Source organism: Musa acuminata, chromosome BXJ2-6 (assembly GCF_036884655.1).
Source record: "Musa acuminata AAA Group cultivar baxijiao chromosome BXJ2-6, Cavendish_Baxijiao_AAA, whole genome shotgun sequence".
Classification (NCBI taxonomy): domain Eukaryota; kingdom Viridiplantae; phylum Streptophyta; class Magnoliopsida; order Zingiberales; family Musaceae; genus Musa; species Musa acuminata.
The window spans coordinates 4,527,336-4,551,500 of NC_088343.1; the positions used below are offsets into that span (position 1 = coordinate 4,527,336).

Genomic DNA, 24,165 nt, shown 5'->3' on the forward strand with positions numbered 1-24,165 from the left:
ACCTTCACATGTCAATCTTCAACGTTGACCTCTAATAATGTGTATTGTCCTCTAATGGCTTAATTGTCGATGAATCAAACTTTAATGCTGGTATTTGGCCTGTCAAAATGGTCAATGGAGAGTCAAAAGTTCGACAGATCCTCCTGAATGTAAATATATAAAAATAATCGATGAACATAATAAAAAATATTTTAAACTCACTTGGAATCATAAGTAATGTTTCATATGTGCGTATATATCATATATAAATATTTAAAGAAAAATATTTTAAAATATCGAGCTAATCAATTCGGCATGATCTAGAACTCATAAACATAAGATTATATGATATATCTTCCAGATGAAAATGTCGAACTCCCAGATGAACGTGTATTAGTGTATATATGATGATCTTTTATCATATAGATAGAATATTTTATAAGGAGATAACTTATAATCTCCTCTAATAATTTTTCTATCCTTTTATCCATATAAGTGATAGAGATAATAATATAATTATTTGTCTTGGACCCTAATCCATGGGCGGGTGGACTTTTGACGACGAATGATTAAAGTATATACTCCTTATATAGTATATTAAATTTTAGAGAGGTAAATATGCGCTCAAACGATATCATATAATTATTATACGCTCTAACGTTAAAGAAGGATAGTACGATATTTTTTAAATAAATAAAATAAAATAAAATCAGATCAACAACCTGAAAAAAACAAACGGAATGATCTACACATAACGGAATGCAGACGGTGGTATCTCAGATACAAATGCAAGCGTACACGCTACATATACGCTTCGATCGTACGTCAGTGATCATTAATTACGTCGATGGCGTGGCACCTGATGGACGACTCTACGTGACGTCGGTACGGACGGTGCATGAGCGCCGCATAGATATGGCCCACGTCGCGCGCGACGTCGTCCCCACCGGGCGGGTCCCGCCCCGCGTGATCTCTGCGAGGAGCCCCCTCCGCTTCATATGACGGCATTTATTGGCGAGGCGAGCGCCTCTCGATCGTCCTCGGGCGGGGCGAGAGGAGATATCGAGAGCGGAGGAGCGGGAGATCGCCCTCCTGTCGGACTCATCGCAAAGCGCCACGCGGCGTTCCTCGGCATCAAGGGTGGCCGCCGCAGCAGCATCCGCAGGCGACAGAGACGGGAGCGACGCGGTTCGTTCGCGTAACCCCCGTTCGTCGTCCTCCCCTTCTTTTCCTCGAAAATTTCTACGATTTCTCTCTCACCTCATCTCTCTGCCTGAAAGAAAGAAAATAGATTCGAGGAGGAAGATTAGATCGAGAGAGGAAACCGCGTTCGATTTTTGATCGGGAATTTTCACCAAAAGGTAAAGATATGATCTCACGATGGTTTTACCTTCTTCTCTTCTTGATTTTTATTTCCTGTTTTTGAGAGGAGAATTTTAATACCGATTTCCGATCTTTTGTGGGGTGAAATTCTGAGATTTTAGTGGATTTCTTATTAAATTCCAATAAAAAGTTCTTATTATGATGAAATAAGGTTTATTAATAGGTGTGAATCCATTATTTCGGAAGACCGGGCACTAGGGCAGACGCCTGACGATTATCGCAATCTTAATCCGGCGCATTCAGTGGTCGCCGGAGATGGAATTCGGCGCTACCGCCGTCGCGGCGGCGGATGATTCTTCCCCTCGTGTCAAGTTACTATGCAGCTTCGGCGGGAGCATCCTTCCACGCCCGCTCGACGGGCGGCTCCGCTACGTCGGCGGAGAGAACCGAATTTTGACCGTTCCTCGCGACGTCTCGTACGAGGACCTCTTGGCTCGGATCCGGGAGCTCTTCGATGCGGTATCCATCATCAAGTACCAGCAGCCTGAAGAGGACCTCGACGCCTTGGTTTCGGTCGTGAACGACGATGACGTGATGAACATGATGGAGGAGTATGACAAGCTCAGCGCCACGGGTGATGGCGTCATGCGACTGAGGATCTTCCTCTTCTCGCACTATCCGGATCTTGATGTGGCTGGTGCCACTACTCACTTCGATAATGATGAGCGGGAGACTGAGCGGAGGTACATCGATGCCCTCAACAGCCTCTCCGACAACAAGTCCCCGTCTCCCCCTGATACCTCCGACCATTACTTGGGGCATCCAGGCATCGACGGGGGAATCCTCCACGGTCAACTTAATTTGCATCACATTGCAATCCCTCACCCATCTCACGTGCAAAGGTATGGTGAAATGGATGCTCCTTATAGCCCTGCTTTTTTCTCCCCAGGACGGCATGCTGTCAATGATCCACAGGAATTCCCATCTTCACCGTCGTCGGCAATGTTTCACCTTGGGGCTGGGGAGTTAAGTGATAGGATTGCGGATGAGTATCTTAGGCAGGCAGGGGGACACCAACTATGTCAGTTTGACCATCAGTCTCCACCAACTATGGAAAATGTGATGTGGCTTCCTGCAGGGGCCATTATTCAGGAAAACTCTGGATTTCCAACTAATTTGGCCCATGCGCAAAATATGATTGAGAGCAATAGGATCTGTGAGCATTGCCATATGACTTTCCAGAGAAGCCACACGACTGTATCAGATGCACGTTTCGTTGACACACGCTGGAAGCATGGACAGCCATACATGGAGCAACCAAACATGATGAATGAATATGTGGGGCAATTTCCAAATTCATCAGCTGAGTGTTTTGGTGGCAGGGATCCATGCATGGTAAACCAAGACATGAAGATAGACCATGGTATCTGTGTCAAAGAACAGAATGAGCCTCACCATCCTTTCTATAATGAGTATGACCAGGGACGGGCGATACACAACCATCAGTTTCCTCAGAGACTTGAAGATTTGCGGATCCATCACAGCGGAACTGGGAGGGTGAATGAGCACTACATCATTGATGGCACTATGATGAATGTTCCATTTTCTCATGGAAATGTTAATGATGTCCATTCATTCCCTTCTAATTGCATTGGTCATGACAATGGGGATTATCTTCGACATGGTACTAATATTGGAAATGAAGTATTGCTTTCTCAACAGACAGTTGGAGGTGGTACCGGCACAAATGCACCTGGATTTGAAGACACTGAAGTTCAATATCATAATCAGCCTTTGGCATATGGAGTAGAGAGTCCTTGCCAAGCCTCAAACAATTTGCATCCGATTCAATCTTTATGGAGAAACAGACAGGCTCCTTCTCGTCCTGGAACATCATATGAACCCTCCAACATGATGATGCCAAATGGTGCGCCTGATTCAGGTTTTATAAGATATATGCAGGAGGGAAGTCCAACGTTGCCATATGTTCGGGTTGAGGACCAAATTCCAAATGCCCTGTCAAGCCAGAACAATAGTATTCCACAGAGGATGCTTGGCCTCGATGAATCTGCTGCCTCAGATTATCTTAATCGCTATGGTCCTAGACAAAATCCTAATGTCACTGGTCAGGATGGTATGTTCTCAATTGCACATGATTATCCTGGTGAAATTAATGGTAAAGTTCCTACTGAAGCGGTACCTCTTGTGCACACACCTCCATACCCCGTTGAGAAAGAACTGATTGTTTCTTCTGCTTTCGCGATCAACCATCCCCCTGTAATGGCTTCTAACCGAAGTGTCCAGTTGCAAGTTGCAGCAGAGATAAATTTGACCATTGATGGGCAGAAAATAAGGCATGAGGTTTCAAAGAAACCTGATGAACACAGAATCCTTTCTCCTACACGTAGACAAAATCTAGAATTTGCTAAAAATGGACCGCAGCTTTCTGAAGTGGAAGGGCACCCAAGGAAATCTGTTGATGCCGACATTAATGTTTCTCATAGAGATCGCAATATGTCTGAGGAGAACTTGAATTTCTTACCTGAGTTGATTGCTTCTGTAAAGAAAGCAGTATTAGAAGGTGCTGAGGAGGCTGTAGCCAAGGTCCAATCAAATTCTTGTTTAGATATTTATTCTCCTCTCATTGAGAAAGAATCATTATGTGAACATGAGGTGACTTTGGTTTTGAACATTTTGTGACTGCTTCATTCTCAAAGTTGGTTGGTTAGACTTGTTGCTCTTTGCTTGTACTTGCAGAATGCCTATGCCGATGTTCAACCTGACTCCAAAGCAATTGATGAACATGAACAAATTTGTAAAATTGACCACAGGACAGATGAAACAGAAGCTCTAACGAAAGGGTTACAGGTGCCCTTCAGTTAACATGCTTATTTTTGCCTTAATCTGTTAAATTTCTTCATATCTTGTTCTTATTGATATATTCTTCTATTTGCAGAATTCAGATGTTCAACTTGACCCGGAAGGAAATAGCGAACATGATAAACTTTGTAAAATTGAGCCCACAACAGCTGAAGCTGAAGCTTTGGCAAAAGGGTTGCAGGTGTCTTTTAGTTAGAAATTTTCTTCTTGCCTTATCCTGCCGAATTTCTTCACATCTTTACTTGAGCCTAAAATCTTTCTTCAGACAATAAAAAATGATGATCTGGAAGAAATTAGGGAGCTCGGTTCAGGCACATTTGGTTCTGTCTACTATGGCAAATGGAGAGGTTCTGATGTGGCTATAAAAAGAATAAAAGCTAGTTGTTTTGCAGGGAGGCCATCCGAGAGAGAACGCCTGGTAGTTTCTACTCTTTTACATCAAAATTTCATTATATTTGTTGGTTATATAGGTCTTGCGTGAGCAATATCCATACCGAATATAAGAGATCTGCCATTACAGAAAAGATTTTCATCCCTTTTTATGTTGTATTTTAACAGTATTTTTAGGTTTTCCCTCCATCCAATCAACTGATTGTAAATGTAACTATGCCTTTTTAGCAAATATCACCCCACTTCTATTGATGGTGGATCCAGTGCTTAATTTCTCTTGGAAATGTTCTATTGATAGAAACTTTGTGGGTTTGCCTATTGTTGCTGTCGATTTAACTAAGGTGTGAATTAAAAAATTATGGGTAAATCACTCACAAATCACTGTATCATGAAAGCTTGGCACAGCTCTGCTGTTTAAAGAAGTTAAACCGGAATGGTATGATCTCGTTCCAGTGAGTAGTATATGGTTATATTGGCTTAGTGAATATATTTTGATGAGAGATAAATGCATGAAACCAGTAGAAACATAGTTTCATATCAAATGCTACACAAATGTTTTATTTTAGCAATAAAAAGGACCCTTTGAATCAACAAATAGATTGTCAACTGAATCAAATATCTTGAACTCACAGCTTGAGTTTTGACTTGATATGCATCATTAGTAGGATCGACAACAACAATTATTAAATAACAAGCCTGATTTTTAGACCATTTCAATTGTATAGATGTTAGGTTACCAGATTGTAGTTTGGGTCTAGAATTTAAATAAATTGTGTATAGTCTCATTCTTTTGAATCGTGATCTAGGTATCCAAGCAGACAAGGTTCCATCCAATTTAAAATCTAGGGAGGGTCAATGTAAACAATCTTACCATTCAAATAGGCTATTTTCATGAATCAAACCTTAGTTATCTAGTTCAAAGGAGTAAGCTTAGCTTGGCACCAATGGTCACCCTCTTAGAGTCTTGATTTAGTTTTCTTTTTTTTTTTTCCCTTTTTTTTGTTATACCTGGTAATCATTCAGTCATTTTTGACAATGTTGATAGTCATTTTTAATTATATTGGTGTTAAGTATTTTAATTCTTGATAGCATGGTTTAGGAAAGGTTTTAGTCAGTAGCATTTTGAGTCTGGAGAGCTCTATATGTCTCTTTATGTGAATTAGGTAAGTTATTCATTGCATGCTGCATCAATTGGTATCAAATCATCCATGCTGGGCTTTTGCTACGCCTTTTTAGTCGATTTAAATACCACAATTCCGTGGTGAAAATTTCTGCATGCAACATGGCTACAAAATTTTATGCAATCCTAGAGGGAACACCTACAATGGCAAGAACAACTTCTAGGATGTTTTACTGTTGAAGAGATTGCAGAAACTGAGCATAATTGGATTTCTGGTGAATTAAAGCAGGATCATTGGTGCATATACATGGCATTTATTATCCAAGTCATGTCCTGCCACAATCCCACTACCAGATGGATGATCTTCCTAACCCTTGTCTCAGATGAACCGATTTCTATTGCCAAATAAAAGCTGTCATTTTGTGTTAAGTCTATGTTATGTAAGCACGTATTTGAAAATTGACTCTATGTAGTAAAAGATCTAGACGACATCATGAAGTCTTCATTCAGATAGGACCCATTTGTCTCATCATGTTTTTTTACTTATTATGTTTTTGCTAAAGCCACATAAGCATGAAGAGAGATTTTGATGCCTTATTTCTGCAAGTCATTTCTACTAATTTATTTAAGACTATATCATTCAATTGATACAAGTACTACCTCATTTTCATTTGGTCTCTAAATTCTTGCCATGACTGACCATTTTCTGTGCAACTTGAATAAGAAATGAATCTCTTTCCACATTGTCTTTGCCATACTTTCATGGTATACAATTTAGAAAAGGAATGATATGTGTTCTATGCTGCATTCACTGTAATCTTTGTGCCGGTCTCTCGGACATTCATGTTTATCCATGTTTTAGTCAATGTTTTAAGCTTTTACCAAAATCTGTAGAAGCCTCCTTTTTTGCTTTTGCTTTGAAGGTGAAGAATCTACAGGCCTAATTTCTTATGGAATTTTCTGCAAATGTATATGCAGTTGGTGAATCTGATTGAATCCTATTATTGCTTTTGCAGATAGCAGATTTCTGGAAAGAGGCTCTAATAATGAGTTGCTTACATCATCCCAACGTTGTTTCTTTTTATGGTGTAGTTCGTGATGGCCCTGGTGGCAGTTTAGCAACGGTAACAGAATTTATGGTCAATGGATCTCTTAAACAATTTCTGCAAAAGAAGGACAGGTATATTTTTGTATCAATTGTTCCAATAAGTTCCAAATTGTCATGTGAACTGCAAACTTTAGACAGAAATCATGAGAAGCTTCTGATCTCAAGCATTTTCTGTTGAACAGAACCATTGACCGCCGTAAAAGACTAATAATAGCCATGGACGTTGCATTTGGGATGGAGTATTTGCATGGAAAGAACATAGTTCATTTTGATCTCAAGTGTGAGAATTTATTAGTTAACATGCGAGATCCACATCGTCCTATTTGTAAGGTAAGAAACCTTTCTCAATAAGTCCCCTTGCCCCTTATTTTGCGAGAATCAGAAAGATCCTTTTTTTCAAGTTTTAAATTTGTTCATTTGGAATCTGGATTCTTCTATCTTCTACTTAAGGAATCTTTTTGGCAGGCAAAGTTATAAATGTGTGATGTAACTCAATTAAAAGGGGCAAATTGTTTGTATGATGCACCCCTTAGTCTGTCTTGATCACCTAGGTTGTCTTCAAGTAAGGTCTTGTATATAACAGGTGCCATCACATTGGTTGCTGCTTGAGTTTTAGCTAATTTAATTACTAGTCGCTACAATTTTTCTAATAAGATCACGTTCTGATTTATAATCATGTGACTAGTACTAATCATTTCTGTACTGTCAGATTGGAGATCTTGGTTTATCAAAAGTAAAGCAGCATACATTGGTGTCAGGTGGTCTTCGGGGAACTTTACCATGGATGGCACCGGAACTTTTGAGTGGAAAAAGTAATATGGTGTCTGAAAAGGTAAGATTTCTTGTACAAGTCTAGTAAAGCAATTGTTTTCTCATCCCTCCTGTTACTAAAATTTTTTTGGTTCATATGTGGTAGATTGACGTTTACTCATTTGGAATTGTGATGTGGGAGCTGCTTACCGGGGAAGAGCCTTATGCTGACATGCGTTGTGCTTCGATCATAGGTACTACTTTTAGCATTTAATTTATTATATTTTACAGCAACATCATAATTTTTTTTATCATAGTTGTTATTTGGTCACAATAGTGGTTATTAAGAATTGTAATGAGTTCATATTGGTTGGGTAAGGTTGTCATTCTTATTTATATTTTTTTGCATTTTAGGTAAACAAGATTACGAGACATGTTTAAATATTTGATTGACGGGTCACGGTTTCAAATACCAACTTGTATGGTGCATATAGACTATTATTTACCGGTTCATTGAAGAACCAGTATTGGTTGGCATTTAATTTTTTAATATTTTCTTCGGTTCATATCTGGAGGTAGGGTCAGAATACTGCTTGATGAACTGGTACTTACCAGTCCAATAGATATCCGAAACTGGTCCTGGATCGAGATTTAAAACCTTGGTAAGGGTAGTTTTGTTTATTAGTCACATGAGCATCATAAATCTCTTGCTATGTTAGTTGGAGGCCAACTTCAGAAAGGAGTATGACCAAAGACTCATTTCATGAGATTAATAATACTGAACAACATACCCTGATTGTATGACTATATTGAATATATGAATTTAGAGTCTGAATCATGTTTATGCTTCTCCACCAAACTTGGTTTTTATAGTGTCAGATATGGTTAATAACTTTGTCGGCAGATAAAATATGATCTCATTTAAAATTCCTCCTTGGATGATGCTCTGGTGCATCTAAAGTTTGGTGAGCTACCAAATGTGCTAAAAGTTATAGAGAACATGTTTAATATTTAGTATATTAAATCCATAGGTCACAGAAGCCGAATCAGGATCAGTATTGAGATTGAGATTGTCAGTGATGATACAATTGGGATCCATTGGATTCCGTCCATTGGATTAGAATCATTTAAGAACAGGAGCCAAGGGTCATGCTAGACAGGAGGCAACAGGCAATGACAGGAGAGAACAGATGATGAATGGACAGTGGGTGAGTGTCAAGTTCTCAGTGAGCACACATGTGACAGGCACGATAGGATAATCAATCAATTGATATAAAGACCAAATTAACTAATCTCTTCTTTGCTCCTCTCCACAGGGTCTCTATTTTTCCATTCTCATTTGATCATCAACTTTCTATTCTTTTCTACTTTTTTTCTCTTTTGCTTAATTTTTTTTATTTCTCATTTCTGCGTTTGATAATGTTGGCACCGCACCATGTTGGATGATAAGATTGTCAGATTTGAACTTGCATCACTGGAATCAACTATCTTTTTTTTTCCCTGTAATTCACTGATCTTGATGGATTAGGACCGATAATGATCAATTTTAATTATGCTCAATTTATGATTTTATCCAAGAAACGGGGATTATTTCTCTGACCAGGTGGGAATAATCCCAATTCAAATCAGCCAGTCATGCAGCCAAATTTTAAGTCCATGATAAAATAATCGAAGTTGTAAAACATGCTCAAATTGAGTTTGTCTGAGTTTTAGTTGGTGTGGTGTTGTTTCTCTCTATATAAGTAGAACCTTTGTTCACTGCAGAAATTACGTGTGGTTTTGTTAAATATTTAGCATGCTTTGCATTGCGAGGGGGATGTATAGAAAGCATCAGAGATCACTGCATAGATCATAGGTGCATCTAGTGACGGAAAATCTTACTAAATAATTAGAGATATATTTGATGGTCGACGAGTGATAGGGCCCTTAACCAAGGTTTGAAGCCTCGGTCTGGTACCAATTTAAACACATTGTTGGACCAGTATGGTATTGTTATACCACGTGATAGATGAACCTATACCGCTTGGTATCACTAAGAAAAGTATTAAATGAACATCGGCAGATAGTTATATGGTTTGGTGATGGTCCTTGATTATATCAATAAATGCCGATTGGTACATATTGGTCCAAACAGTATCTGAAACCTTGTCCTCAACAAACTTAAAGTAGGAAAACATTTCATCTAGTGATCCCCACAGATGAAATTAAAGCTTGAGCTTTTCTGTTGCTTGTTCAAGTTAAATGTTGCGTTGCTTGTTTGGGGTATGATAGCACATCATTTTTACATCTTACCAAATTTCTGTACTAATTTTACGGTGTTTGTCATAAGCAAGTGATTAGTTTTACTCTGAATTCGAAATATTAAAATTCTTTCGCTTGTTGTCTTCCATGTTCTCTGGTATGCCTGTAAGTTTGCAAATTCATGAAGTACATTCATTGTCAATTTACAGTTTACAATATTTATAGAGATGAATTGATTTGTCATGCATAATTCTTTGAAAGTGTTCTTTTCGTGTCTCCTTGCACATCTTTGTATTCTCTTTCTATATATATGGTTTACAAAGTTCAGTCCTAATTATTTATACAATGATGACCAAGGTGTGCCATACTGAAGCATACCGCTCGTACCGGTCCGACAGGTTACGATCGCTCGGTACCGTTACAGTGCTACAATATTACACTGTAGCACTGCTACAGTATAAAATATAAAATTGTTCGGTACACCGGTACCGTACCATGTCGAGCCCGGGTCGAAATGCTGGTACGGTACGGTATGACGAACCTTGATGATGACTATAATTGACTATGGTTATATTTCTTTGTCATTTAACTTGATATCTGTCGTTGCTTGTTTTGACTTAAGATCCTTCAAACACAACCAATTAATGTAATGTTTAGTGTCCCATGTGGTTGTGAACTGAATACTGTCTTCAATCTAGAGTTACCTGAGGATTAGAGAAGTAATGTTAGGACTTAGGATAAACATTTAAGATCTCGTGTCACAACCGATCAGTAACCAGAATGATAAGACATCGATATGGATCGATGTATTGACACTCAGGGTCAACAGTGTTCATACTGGAGAGAAAGAGGAAGATAAGAGGGGAGGGGTAGACCGAAAAAAAAGGAGGAAGATGACAAAGCAGCAATGAGGCATATTGGTAGGTGGAGGCAATGACCTGGATGAGGAATTGATGGACAGTGTGGCAGGGTGCAAGAAGAAGAAACAACTACATGGTGGAGAGGAGTCAAGAGTTGGAAGAGAGTAAGAAAGAGAGAGACTTAATGTGAGAAAAACAAGTGAAAATTAAAGTGTTCAAGTGGCAAATGACCTAAATGAGAGAGACCTCATGTGTCAAGTAATCATCCAAGGCATGAAATTATTTTAAGTGGGTCCAGAGCATGAGTGACGCAAATGTAAACATTTTGGGAAGTTTTCAAAGGTCAACTCTGAGTGAAGATTAATTTCAGGTGCACATATTATGAGTTGCAGCATATAAATTGCTCATTTTTGTGTTTATCTGTTTGTGACATTTTCTATTCACTTAGGAGCTAAGGGTCACACCTAAGATATGTTTTGATTGTTTTGTTTTTTCCAGGGGGCATTGTGAACAACTCCATACGACCTAAAATTCCTTCCTGGTGTGATCCCGAATGGAAGTCCTTGATGGAGAGTTGTTGGTCTTCTGATCCGGCATTGAGGCCATCATTCTCTGAGATATCGCAGAAGTTGAGAAAAATGGCTGCAGCGATAAATTTGAAATGATGCGACATTTCAACTGGAGTAAAGTTTAATTCTTCTTTCTCTACAACTTCATCCCTTTCTTGTCGATAAAAAAAATGAAAACATACGCACTACATTCTGAAGTGCTTGTACCATGAAACATACAGGTTCTTGGAGGATGGATCCTCGGGCTATAATCCCTCAAACTATACCTTCATATCATAGTGTACAGCGATCTCTCTCAAACCAAGGACATGAAGCTTGTCAAAAATGTAAGCAAAATTTTGCCTGCACACTCATAATTATCACCATGTATCAACTTTTTTTGCAAAGGGTGCTTCTTAGGATGTATAGTTTTCTTTGCAGGTTCCCATCGTATCGAGCAGCGGACGACCTTTACCCACCTCCCTAGTCGAGGGTGTGTCATTTCGTGTGGCCCTTTGGGGTGGAGATGATATGAAATTTATGTAAATAAATTTTTGTAGTCATGCTACTGTTTAATCCACGCGTGGATGATGTCTTAAGCCTCGATAAGCAATTTTGTTGACGAGATGTCGATAAATAAGGAATGTCATTCTGTGTATCAGTCGATGCTTAACATAAGGAATGTCATTCGTGTATATCGGCCAATGCTTAACATGCCGATGAAGAAACCACAATCTTGTTCTTGCTTTGCTTTCTAAGTTGATTTTTTGTCGATCTATGTGATGCATAAAAACACTAAATGAGATTGATCTCGTAGGGTGATCTTTGATTTCTTTATCTTGTATTCCTGCCTCATTCTACGAGCCACAAGTAGAAGAATAAGTAGTACAATGATTTTAAGTATGCTCATTCCACCATGTGATGTATGTGACTAACCCTCTGGTAACTAACAAGGAGGGTGCATGAAATGAAAATGGTTGGTTTTTGGCAGTTAACATAAATAAATAATGGGGAGATATGGACATATTGAAGCCATTGTTTGTGTTTGCTTGAAGTGAAAAGAAATCATTTGAAGGCTGAAATCGAGAGTTCGTACACATCATCATCATTTGCATTACTAACATGAATTAATTTAAGCAATCAGATACTTTTTTTCTTTTTTTGAGAAAATATTGATAACGAGCATTGGAAAGAAAATTATGGAAGGCACACCATTGGAACTTATGGGCTTCACAGGATATGCTCATCGGCATCATTTTCCACTTATTATGCGTGACTGAAAAGGAGTGCTCTCTATTATCACAAGGTTTGGGTACTCTTTCTTTATTGGTTGTTTCCATGGCTCTCCATCCATTTGCATATAAGCTTCCTTCGAGTCACCACCTTTGAGTCTCAACTTTACTGCAGCAGCCTGCAAGCAGCAATTGACTTGAGTTTAATTTTCGCTAATTTGATGGCTAGAATCCTAACAATGCAAGTTCATCTTCATTGTCTAATTAAAAGAGAAGAGAGAGAGAGAGAGCAGCACATGATGTTGTTGAAATAAGCCAGCTGACAAAATTCTATTCTTCATTTTCACGATCAATATAAGTCCAAGAGTATGAAAGAGTGTATGAACCCAGCTGTTCAAGGAAGAGACTGGAAGTACAAGAACATAATCTGCACCTCGATCCCAAGGAAGTTTGATAGGCCCACAAAAACAAATTGACCTGGGAGGAAACTGATAGGCTACTCCAGTTTGCTATGTGTTTCCTTTAACATTCTCATCTCTGTGCCCTCTAAGCTACATGGTGCGACTAAACTAAACAAGATAGCAATTTGCTTTCATCACATCATATATTTTTAGCACATTGGTTAAAGGATAGATAACTAAATACAAAAATATTTTATGCACCTGTTATAGCTAAGAGGTTTCACTATCTTGTTTTATATACTAATGACTTGTGTCATCTGGATCATGCTGTTTTCTGAGATCAAAATTTTCCATGTTAATTACTTCAAAGAGAAGCTCCCTATCGAATTAGATGATGGACTAGCAAGTGGCAACGTGTGCATCATGAGTTTCATCCTTTCATATGTATACTAGGGGATTTCACTCGGAAAAGAAAATATTCCATACCAACAGATTTGGGTTCAAATAGAACTTATCAATGAGGTCAAGTTCAAATATAACAATGGTACCTGAGCAATATGCACGGCTGGACTAAGTTCAGCCATGACACAGGAAGCATGCCATGCGTGCTTTAACCCAAATATCTCAAGCAACCCATCATCCGGATGAGCTTCATAAAAACTTCTCTGAGAAAGTAGACCGTAAAAATATTAGTAAGAATTCCCATAAGAAATATACATCAGTGCAAATATTCAGATACAACAAGAACAAGGCTTCTGTAAATTTTTAGAACATGTTGGTCAAAGGTTCAGATAAGACTCCCTTTCCCCTCCACTCTCCCCTCTTTCATTCAATTTTTTATTAATATATTTATGCCAGTTTAAAAATGAATCTAAAATATGAATATTTGCAGTCAATGATTGAAGCAGCACAAATTTCTTTCCTGACATATGGAATACTTTTTTATAAAGATTACTTCCTATACCGTTATCAAGCGTAGACAAGTAAAATGATGTCTTTCATGTTCATGCATTAGTTTTAAAGTCCAAAATCATGGTCTCAAGGCTCAAACAATTCTTGTTATCTCCACAGTGGTGAGGACAGAAATGACTGACAATAGACAGGTAGTGCTAAAATTTGGGGGTAATATAGTCCCTACACAGGGGCCAACCTATCCAACTTCCCAGCATCAAAATACATTGGAGGGATGGATGATTAAACTTGAAAGGAATTGGCAAGCTCTAGTAGGAGTTGGAACAGAATAATTGATCAATTTACAGCCAGTACAAAGGGGGTATTCAAGTCTACCAAAGCAGCCTATGAAGCATTGATTTGATAGAATGAGAGTGAACAAAATGAGAGGGAAAAAGAGAGGGGTTGAGAGAATGAGAGTGAGGGCAGATTTGAGGGGTTTTGGGACCCTTCTTACAGGCTCTCAGAGGCCCCCTTAGTGGCTAGTTGGGTAGCCTCATCTCCAGGTAAGTTTGCCTGTACCATCGGTAAGCTTGGTACAGGGACTACGCTGGGCGGGAACCAGCCTGGTACCAGTTTGTACCATGTATATCAACCCAGCTGTTATATCGTGCTCTGTGAACCAGTTCCTGCCAGAGCGGTAAAAACTAATTAGAAACACTAAAGAAGTACCTATCACAATTTGATACTAATTACAAACAACAGAAAACAGTGTATCCTAAAAGAATATGTTATTTTTAGTGTATAATACTTCAAATACTTAAACGGAAGTACTCTACGCATCATGCATATATCATAACCAGCAAATATCCAATACAAATATGGTAACAGGCTCAGTATTCTTGTCCCATGTGATGCAAGTCAGGATCAGCTAAGGCAGTCAAAGGCTACAAAATAAAATTAACAAGAAGATGGCACAGACTTAGAGGCCAGCCAATTGCTCTCTATGGCCCTAGTCATTAGTTAGTCAAGCTCATTTGCAGTTCAAAGGCCGGCACTCAAAGCATACTAAAAAAAATAAAAAGAAAATAGTTATTGACACAGATTTGGAGGCCAGATAGTTGCTCTCTAAGGCCCTAGCCACTAGTTAGTCAAGCTCATTTGCAGTATGAAGGGTTAAATTTTTCCAAAAATTATTAAATATTCATATCCAAAAACATCATTTTGTATCCAAAAGGAGGACTTGTGCAAAGAAACTAAGAGCTTCCAAATGGGCTATTTCCATTGATGAATCAGCATAGAACTTATGGTCCAATGTATAATATCAATACAAGGCATTATTAACATTAGATTTATTTGACTCTATGAAGAAAAATAACATATTGTGTTGGCATAGCCATCTTGGGGATCCCTCGAGTGCATGTTCATCTTTTACTACCAAAAACATAAATGCTAGTCTCATCCAATGTTCAGTAGACTTGACCAAGGACCAGTACCTAAAACTGTATTTGGTTCAACACAACCCTCCTAAAAGTTACATATTTTAAAGGAATCAGATATTCAGATGTAAGCAACATCACCCACACCCACACACACACAAAATGTTTCTGCATTTTTAACCCGTTGCTCCTCATTGACTTCACCAAAATATCAAAGTTCCCAGCATAATTGCTAATTAAGAGATTGAAAAATTCTCCCAGATCCAAATTTTCTTTTGGCTTAAAATGCTTTGGTAAACACTACCTCAAATGAAAATCATATATTAACCCATACAATTTGCCATAAATGCCATAAGCCACTACTGCAGGAATGATCTAACAATCTAATTAGCATGACCCCATTCACAAATTTGCCAACTAATCTTTATCTTAACTGAATTAAATCTTTGAGCAGCCTAGATTGACCAAAATTCCTAAACCCTTCATCGAGTAAAATATTTTATCTTCCTCTCCTTTTCACTCATCCTACCTGGTCTCACCTCTTCTCATCTCTGATAGTCCTGGGAAGTTTGTTCTTTTGTTTCCCCCCTAATCATCCTTCATGACTTATGCCTAAACTGCTATGGATTATAAACCCATCAGTATGTACTGGTGTGAAATTATGAATAACATCTTGGTATGCATACCACAATTCCCAGGCTAAATCTCCAGCATTTCAGCCAATTTTACAGCACACAGCTCAAGAAAAATAATTTCAGCCATCGCACATGTGCTTGTTTTTCTGGTCCAATTATCTAGTATAAGACTTCCCACTAGTTTTCTTACTTTTCTTTTTATTCCACCAACAGCCATCTGTGATCTGTACCAGTGCACCAAATTACTTCAACTGATACTGGTATAGTCCAATATTATAATCACTGGCTTGAAGATCTATGAATTAAAATGACTGAAGTCCTTGCTATAAATATTTTTCTTTACCACAACTTTTCTTATTTTTATTTTATTTCCCCCAACAGCCACCTGTGATATCTACCAGTGCACCAAATTACTCCAACTAATACCTGACAAGGTCCAATATCTTAATTATTGGCTTGAAGATCTATAAATAAAAAGGAGAGAAATTTTTGACAGGATATTATAAAACATTATGTCGAACACCTTTTCATTTTAAGATATTACAAGGAAAGAATTGGAGGAATTCAAGCATGAATTACAGTTACTGATATATTTATAAGACAAATTCCAATTGTTCTTCCCGGAATAGCTTAATTTCTACATGCATGGGAAGTAATATACTAAACGTCTAAATTTTTTTTGGAGCTGTCTTTACCAAAATCATCAATCCATTTTAGTCTTAAAGCATGTTTAAAACCTCATGGAGCAACTTCATCATATTTAAGCAATGAAACATTGCTAGGTTCAATATATCTTTCATCTATTCTTATTACATTGCACCTTGCATTTGCCACTGTAATTCACATATCTATTGCAATGCCATATTGGAAACTTGGGACCACACTCAAGCCCACATTATTAATTAAAATAAAAAAGAGAACATCAGATAGAGTTAAAGGTAAAGCTAGCTTGATCTTTTGGGATTTTGAAATAATTAAATAATCTAATAAACCAATCCAGCAATTAGAAAAATCTCATTAATAAAAGTAGTGCAAACCTTCTCAAGGTACTCAGGTGTAGGGTATCCCCATGGATGTCCTCCGCCTGCATAATTGTCAAGATTCAGAAGAACAATGGCCCTAACACTGCATCCAAAGAACACATGATGGAATTATTCTTGCAAAGAAGAGTAAAAAGTAAGTTCTGTTAGACAAGAGATATACAACATTCTATCAGATTACTCTTTTATGTTCAATTTATTTCTGACTATAAAATATACGGTAAATCAGACAGAAAAACTGTGGGTCTTAAACCATTCCCAAGATTTTCAAATTATGGATAATGAAATGTTGCACTCAAGAATTTGAAAAATTAATCTGCTTAATCAGGTACTGGAAGATTTTAGACTAACTGGAAATTCTAGTTGATATGAAGGTGACAATTCATGAGGCAAATCCCAAGATCGTTATTATGGAAGGCTGCTGTAAAGCCAATTGTATTCATGTGCAAATACCTAATACCATATAGACAGACTAAATTCCGTAAATATGGTTAGAAATGATCAATAGTGGACTTAGTCGACTAAATTGCATAATTGATGGCTGCTTAAAACTTTCAATCCAACACCAAAGTTGATGATGCCACTGCTGATGATGGCTGTTTAAAACTTCTTAAAACCAACATGCATGGAAAATCACTGCCCGTCAAAAAGAGAGAATTTAGAAATGACATGGATAGTGCTTTCGCTCCTAAAAAGTGGTGCTCCTTGGAAAGTCATCAAGGGCAATGCCAACATCCATGGTAAATCATCACCTGTCAAAAAGAGAGAATTTACAAATGACATGGACAGTATTTTCGCTCCCCGTAGAAATTGGTGCTCCTTGGAAAGCATCAAGGGAAGCGCTAAGAAGTTGGTGCTCCTATTCCAATTTGTAATTTGGATGTCAACTCACTTCGCCAACCGTAAATAGGCTATGTTTGCAAATTGGATTCCTTCATATGGCTCGGACCCTTTCCAGTTTAAACCCGAGTCACTTTGCCTCTAGGTCTGCTATGAAGTCATGTGGCTGCTATGTTCACCGATGCGTGAGTCGCATTCCCACTAAATCTGATGTCTGTGAACATCAGCTGGTTGCATGTGCCTTCGGCTCTTTTGGTGTTATCTTTGATTGCTCCCTCACTTGCACAAGCAATGCATTCAGCAATTGCAGCATCAATGCAAGGTGCACTTGAACTCGTTGTGATGATCTTTTGTTGCTGCTAAATTTCAACAAACTCAAGCTTAAAGATACAGTCTTCTTCTCTGGCCTCTGCTTAGGCTTCTTGTAGACTTGAGCATGGTAATGATATAGGTGCAAAAAGTGAGCATGGTAATGATGCAACTGATTCTTCATACTACGGCTCCTAATAATTGGGCCATGAATCAATTGATGAGAGCTCTTGAAGGAACAAATAGAAGTATTCAAGTTAATGTAGTGGAATATGCAGGCTCACCTAATCCCGAGGAATATTACGATTGGATTGCCACTTTGGAAGTACTCTTTGAATGGAAAAATCTTAATGAGGTTCGAAAGGTGCAGTTTGTGGCAACAAAACTAAAAGGATATGCTCTGATTTCATGGCATTAATATCAACAAAGACATGAGCAAATAAGTGTTCTACGGGTTAACATATGGGCTAAAATGAAACTAAAATTAGATGAGAAATTTCTCCCTTTGGATTATCCTCAAACTCTTTATCGACAATTCCACCAATTACACCAGAAGAATAATCAATCCGTATTTGATTATATTGAGCAATTCTGTAAGCTAATGCTAATGAGCCAAATTAGTTTGAATGAAAATGATGATAAACTTGTGGCTAGAAACCTAAGTAGGCTGAAATTCAACTTGCGTGGTGAACTTTTGATGCACTCCATTTGCTCTCTTGAGGAGTCTTATCAAATGAAACTTAAGGTTGAAGAGAAAAGTAAATGGGGTCTATGCAAAAAGGTCGAAAACTCTAGAACTACAAAGGAGAAAATGATCTTTCAAGGGAAGAAGGGAACAACATCTGAACATCCAAACCCACATGTTGGGGGAGGAAATAAAAATCAGCAAAAGGGCGATTCTTCTTCAAGTACTTAGTGTTTCAGATGTGGTGAAGCTGGCCAACATTCTTATGAGTGTCCTAGAAAGAAAACTAAAGTTATTGTGGAAGAGGAGCCTAATGAAGAGGATAATGAGCCCAACTATGACAAGGAATATGAAGATATCATTGAAGAAAAAAGCTGTGAGCCAGATTTTGAGGGTGAAAATCTTGTTATTCAATGTATCATGATTGTCCAAGAAGATGATCAAGGGCTTAGAAATAATATTTTCAGGACATATGCTTGTCATATGGAAAGAAATGTCTTCTAATGATTGATTCAGGTAGTGTAGAGAATATGGTTTCAAAGCTTATGGTGGACAAACTAAAGCTTGCATCCATACGTCATTCAAAGCCATATAAGGTTTCATGTTCAAGAAGGGTGGAGAGATCTCGATGTCTCAAAGGTGCAAGATCAAATTCTTTATTGGGAGGTACGAAGATGAACTTTATTTTGATGTCCTTATGGATGCATGTCATTTACTTCTTGGTAAGCCATGACAATTTGATCAAAATGCACACTATGATAGGAGAAAGAACACTAATTCTCTAATCAGAGATGGAGTGAAGTTATTTTTGCAGCCATTAAGGGGAGCTCCTACCACTGTACAGTATAAACATTCAATTAGTTTGATAACTTACAAAGACTGTAGGCAATCCTACAAGGAAGGGAATGTTGCTTATGCATTTGTGGCTAAGGGAGATGACCAAGAGGGAGCCAAGGAGATTATAAAAGAAGTGAAAAGTATGTTGGCCTAGCTAGAAGGGTTGGCTATCGATGACCTTCCAGCTGGTTTACCCCCTCTTCGTGATATCCAACATCAGATTGATTTCATTTCAGGTTATATAAATGGCTTGTCATGCCATTTGAGCTTTCCAATGCCCCTAGCACTTTTATGGGGTTGATGACTCATCTTAAAGGGGTTCGTGGGAAAGTATGTTGCTTATTTTGATGACATCTTGTTATATAGCCAAGATAAATTACATCATCTAGAGCACTTAAGAAATATGTTCAAGGTGCTCCATGAAAACCAGTTGTGCATCAAGCTCAAAAATATTGTTTCATGACTGATAAAGTTGTATTTACAAGCTATGTGGTCATGTGGCTTACAAATAGATGAGGAAAAGGTGAAGGCTATTCTTGATTGGCCTACACCTAAGAGTTTCACTTATATTTGAAACTTTCATGGTTTGGCATTATTTTATCAATGATTCATTAAAAATTTCAGCACCATTGTCGTTCTCATGGTGAATGTCTTGAAGAACAAAAAAGTTTATATGGATCAACAAAGCTGAAGAAAGTTTCAAATTGTTGAAGAGAAGGCTTGTAGAAGCACTAGTATTAGCATTGCCCAACTTCTCTAAGACTTTTCAAGTGGAGTGTGATGCTTCTAGCGTTGGAATAAGGGCTATCCTACTGCAAGGGAGAGCAATTGCTTATTTCAGAGAGAAACTAAATGATGCCAAGTTGAAATATTCAACATATGACAAAGAGTTGTATGCGGCAATTCAAGTCTTGCGGCATTGGGAAGGTTATCTTATTGGAGTAGAGTTTGTTCTTTATTCAGACCATCAAGCTTTAAGGTTCCTCACGGCACAAAAGAAGCTTAATACTCAGAATGCAGGATTGGTTGCTTTCTTGGAAAAATTCAGCTTTGTTCTGAATCATAAGGCTGGTTCATCTAACAAGATAGCCGATGCCTTGTGCAGGAAGTACAGTTTGTTGATCACTCTTTCTTATTAGATTGTCGGATTTGATCTTATACCAGAAAATTATACAGCTGACTCTTTCTTCTCTAAAGTCTTACAAGAGTTGGATGAAGAAAAAAATAGTAACTACATACTCATGAATAGCTATCTTTTAAAAGGAAATCAGCTCTGCTTACCAGGAGGCTCTTTACGAGTATTTGTCATGAAAGAATTGCATGATGGTAAGCTTGGAGGACATTTTGGGCGAGACAAAACAAAAGTGATTGTTAAAGAAAGGTACTTTAGCCTAAGATGAAACAGGATGGTTCACTTTGTGCAAAGATGTTATATTTGTCAAAGGGCCAAAAGAGTGCAAAATACTAGTTTATATCAGCCCCTTCCTATTCATAATGCTCCCTGGGAAGATGTTTCAATGGATTTTGTTCTTGGTTTGCCTAAAACACAGCATGGGTATGATTGCATCTTGGTGGTTGTTGATAGATTCTCAAAGATGGGTCACTTCCTACCTTGCAGAAATTCTCCTGATGCCTCACATGTGGCCAATATATTCTTCAAAAAAGTGATTTGTTTGCATGGAGTTCCAAGGTCCATCACTTCCGATCGTGTTGTGCGATTTGTGAGTCACTTTCAAAAGACGCTATGAAAACTTTTGGGTACTAAACTGCAGTTTTCTAGTACCTACCATCCATAAACAAATGGCCAAACCGAGGTGGTGAATCGCTCTCTTGGGAATTTGTTGGGAAGCTTGGTTGGTGACAATCCTAAAAGATGGGAGTTCATTCTTTCTTAAGCTGAATTTGCCTACAAACGGCTCTTTTAACAGATCAACAAAGAAAGCTCCATTTGAAGTGGTTTATGGCAGAAACCTCAATCAAGTTCTAGACTTAAAGTCTTATTTACAAATCAGTCACATGTTAGCATGGATGCAAAAGAGTTTGCTGCCCACATTAAGATCATTCATGATCAAGTTCGTGAACAATTGAGGCAAACTTCCCAACTCTACAAGTCAAAGGCAGATGTGCATAGAAAGCATAAAGAATTTTAAGAAGGTAATATCGTCATGGTTTATCAGTTTATCTTCAAGAAGAAAGACTTCCTTTTGCGACATAGTAAACTTAAGAAAAGGAAGTTTGGAACTTTGGACCATGTCGAGTTTCAAAAAAACTCAGGCCAAATACTTACTGCTTGGAGCTACCGAATAGGTTGGTAATCAGTCCAATTTTTAATGTAACTTGAGTCCATTCTATGGGAATGAGGACAATTTTATCATAGAACCGAGTGAACTTGCCACCGAGTCTATGAGCTCTACAAGAGAAGCCCTTGATGTATTGGATGTTTGAAGTATTACAACAAGGCATGGCTCTTATGCTCAGTACCTAGTATATTTCAATGGAAAATCAGTTCTGAAGATGCATGGATTTCAGCTCAAGAACTCAAGAAGATTGATGAGGCACTTTAGAAGGAGCTGACTACGAATTCTAAGTCGAATTTTTCTCAAGCCGAGGAGAATGATGCAGGAGCATAATCTAATTTTATATTACTGCCAATTAACTATGTTTTAGAGTCTTATTGTTATGTGTTCTTTTATCCTGTAGTCACTTTATTGCTTTCATTAAGAGTCTTCTAGTAAGTAGTGTATTGACTACTTGGGAACTTGTTTTTTCATTGGGATGTGTTTGTCATTATTGTAGAAACTCAAGGGCCTCCTTTGAAAAGCATATACTTCCTATGGGAATGAAGGAATGCAGTTTGTTTTACTTTTCTAAAAATCTATGTATCCTTCTTAGCAAGCTTGCTTGGATCGAATTTTCCAATCAAACTTTTGGCTTGGTCGCATTGAGTGGCATTTGTTGCCCCCAGTTGAGCGGCATCCCAGGACATATCCTTATGGGTCAAAGTCTTTAGATTTTGGCCAAAAATTTGCATGCTTTGGTCGGCATCGCTCTTAGACCTCACCTTTGCTCTGCCCTTCTCCTTAGGCTTGAACGAAGTTGTAAAGGCATTGAGTGCCTCCTTTTGTTGTGGGCATTTCATCATTAAATGTTGTCCACCACATAAAAGGCATATGTTAGACTTCAAGATATACCTTCTAGATCTATGTGCCATCGGAACACTTTTCCTCTTCAAGCCCTTCTCTCTAGAAGCTTTCAGAGAGCCCATCTCTGATGAATGTTTTTTATTCTTTGTTATCTTTGTAGAGAAATCTAGGAGTCATTCTGCCTACAATTGCACTTATTAGCTTATAAACATTTTGATGATACAACTCCTGCCGAGCCTGTCCACCGTAGAGGAAGAATAAAGGTTTGTCCCAAGGTTTGCAGTATCGTGCCAACTAGTGGTGTCGGTCCTGGTGGATCATAGCAAATCTTTTAGTTTATAACTAATGTGAAATGATCCATTTCCTAGGTATAAGCTTAAATATGGTTAGAAATGATCAATAGTGGACTTAATCGACTAGATTGGGTAATTGAAGGCTACTTAAAACTTCTTAAATCCAACACCAAAGTTGTTGTTGTCAATGTTGATGTAGGTCTTTTTGTCAAAAATAGAATAACTTGATAAATGTATCTAGTTTTGTATCAATCTTGCCATCAAGGCTGAAGGGTGATAGTAGTTTCATGGCTATCTCATCACTAAGGTTAGAAGACATACCCCAGAATTTGAAAGGAAAGCAAAAGGGTGGCCTCTCTAAGGGGCATGGCGTCATGGGGCCATTGATGCCATTAAATTCACCCTCTTTACATAGGGGATCACATGGAGGTTTGATCTCCTAGATAGAGAAAGGCATGGAGAGGTTTGATCGCTAAGCAAAGTCAAACAATCAAGTTTGATTTGATAAAATCAATTAACAAGTAAGAATATATTATCACTATATGATCACACACTATTTAGTCAATTCTACCTTATAGTTTTTATCAAGTTTATTCTTGGTCACTTTGGGTGTAAGAATCTATGATGACAAATTTACATGTCTATGTTATATTTATGTTTGCATGATTATATACTAGTATATATTAAGTAATTATTATAATTTAAGTCAACAAATTATAGCACTAAGTGTTTCACTAAGCAACTTCTCTTGTTATTATTCTTTCCAATATCATGTTGGATATTTATATACAGTATAATCAACCCACAGGTACAGTCACCTTGTGGGTGGATCATGACAACAGAAGTAGAACAACAGATGGTACAAAATAGCTGCCAATTATGATTGTAATGTGTGGTTCTCCAACATATTTGTGTTAATTTGAAGCAATTTCCCAGCACATTTATGTTAATTTGAAACTTTTTTAAAAAAAAGGAAAACAACTAATTTGAAACAATTTTTTCATTAATAAAAGGAAAACAAGTTCAAAGCAAATTATAAAAAAAATGCATCTGCTGAAATTTTCTAGCTAAATATGATTGAGATGACTCTCATAATAAAGTAGCAGTTGTTAAAGTAAACTTGCCTTGGAGGAACAAAGATTTCCTTCCACGTTTTCTTGTTGGCCCTTTTAATATAAAGAGATAGAATGCTGTCAAGTCCCCTGCATTTGAACTCCAAAT

The 24,165-nt window shown here is 37.8% G+C and overlaps 2 protein-coding genes across 11 annotated transcripts in view; one reads left to right on the plus strand and one right to left on the minus strand.

The window, feature by feature from the left end:
- The first annotated feature begins 989 nt into the window (after positions 1 to 989).
- On the plus strand, positions 990 to 11,977 carry LOC103986903 (uncharacterized). Of its 9 annotated transcripts, none has more exons than XR_010487488.1 (12): positions 990 to 1,340; positions 1,526 to 3,975; positions 4,060 to 4,170; positions 4,259 to 4,363; positions 4,448 to 4,600; positions 6,709 to 6,872; positions 6,983 to 7,130; positions 7,510 to 7,632; positions 7,717 to 7,804; positions 11,150 to 11,334; positions 11,442 to 11,546; positions 11,629 to 11,977. XR_010487488.1 is itself a non-coding variant. In XM_065111585.1 (12 exons), exons 3-11 carry the CDS (start codon positions 1,618 to 1,620, stop codon positions 11,314 to 11,316), a joined length of 3,417 nt encoding a protein of 1,138 aa, XP_064967657.1. In that variant the 5' UTR covers positions 990 to 1,186; positions 1,260 to 1,340; positions 1,526 to 1,617; the 3' UTR covers positions 11,317 to 11,334; positions 11,442 to 11,977. The 9 variants fall into 9 exon arrangements, 7 of the variants coding, with proteins under 7 accessions (XP_064967657.1, XP_064967659.1, XP_018683569.2 ...); XR_671823.3 differs by having other exon boundaries at positions 11,641 to 11,977; XM_065111585.1 differs by having other exon boundaries at positions 990 to 1,186; positions 1,260 to 1,340; positions 11,442 to 11,977.
- A 338-nt stretch (positions 11,978 to 12,315) lies between these two features.
- Positions 12,316 to 24,165, minus strand: part of LOC103986904 (diacylglycerol kinase 7-like) — a 29,009-nt gene continuing 17,159 nt past the window's right edge. Inside the window, exons 9-12 of one of the 2 annotated variants that reach the window (XM_009405050.3) lie at positions 24,069 to 24,146; positions 16,835 to 16,922; positions 13,381 to 13,497; positions 12,316 to 12,610 (exon numbers count right to left, since the gene is read on the minus strand). In XM_009405050.3, the coding sequence (XP_009403325.2) occupies positions 12,452 to 12,610; positions 13,381 to 13,497; positions 16,835 to 16,922; positions 24,069 to 24,146 (442 nt within the window). In that variant the 3' untranslated portion in view covers positions 12,316 to 12,451. Of the gene's footprint in view, positions 12,611 to 13,380; positions 13,498 to 14,220; positions 14,413 to 16,834; positions 16,923 to 24,068; positions 24,147 to 24,165 lie in introns of those variants that run through there. The other variant, XM_065111590.1, reaches the window with a different exon arrangement.

Excerpts from the sequence above, each read along its gene's own strand:
- LOC103986903 (XM_018828025.2), top strand. The coding sequence starts at position 1,618 with ATGGAATTCGGCGCTACCGCCGTCGCGGCGGCGGATGATTCTTCCCCT. Across the intron at positions 4,364-4,447 it reads CTTTGGCAAAAGGGTTGCAG|ACAATAAAAAATGATGATCT; the intron begins GTGTCTTTTAGT and ends ATCTTTCTTCAG. Across the intron at positions 7,805-11,149 it reads GCGTTGTGCTTCGATCATAG|GGGGCATTGTGAACAACTCC; the intron begins GTACTACTTTTA and ends TGTTTTTTCCAG.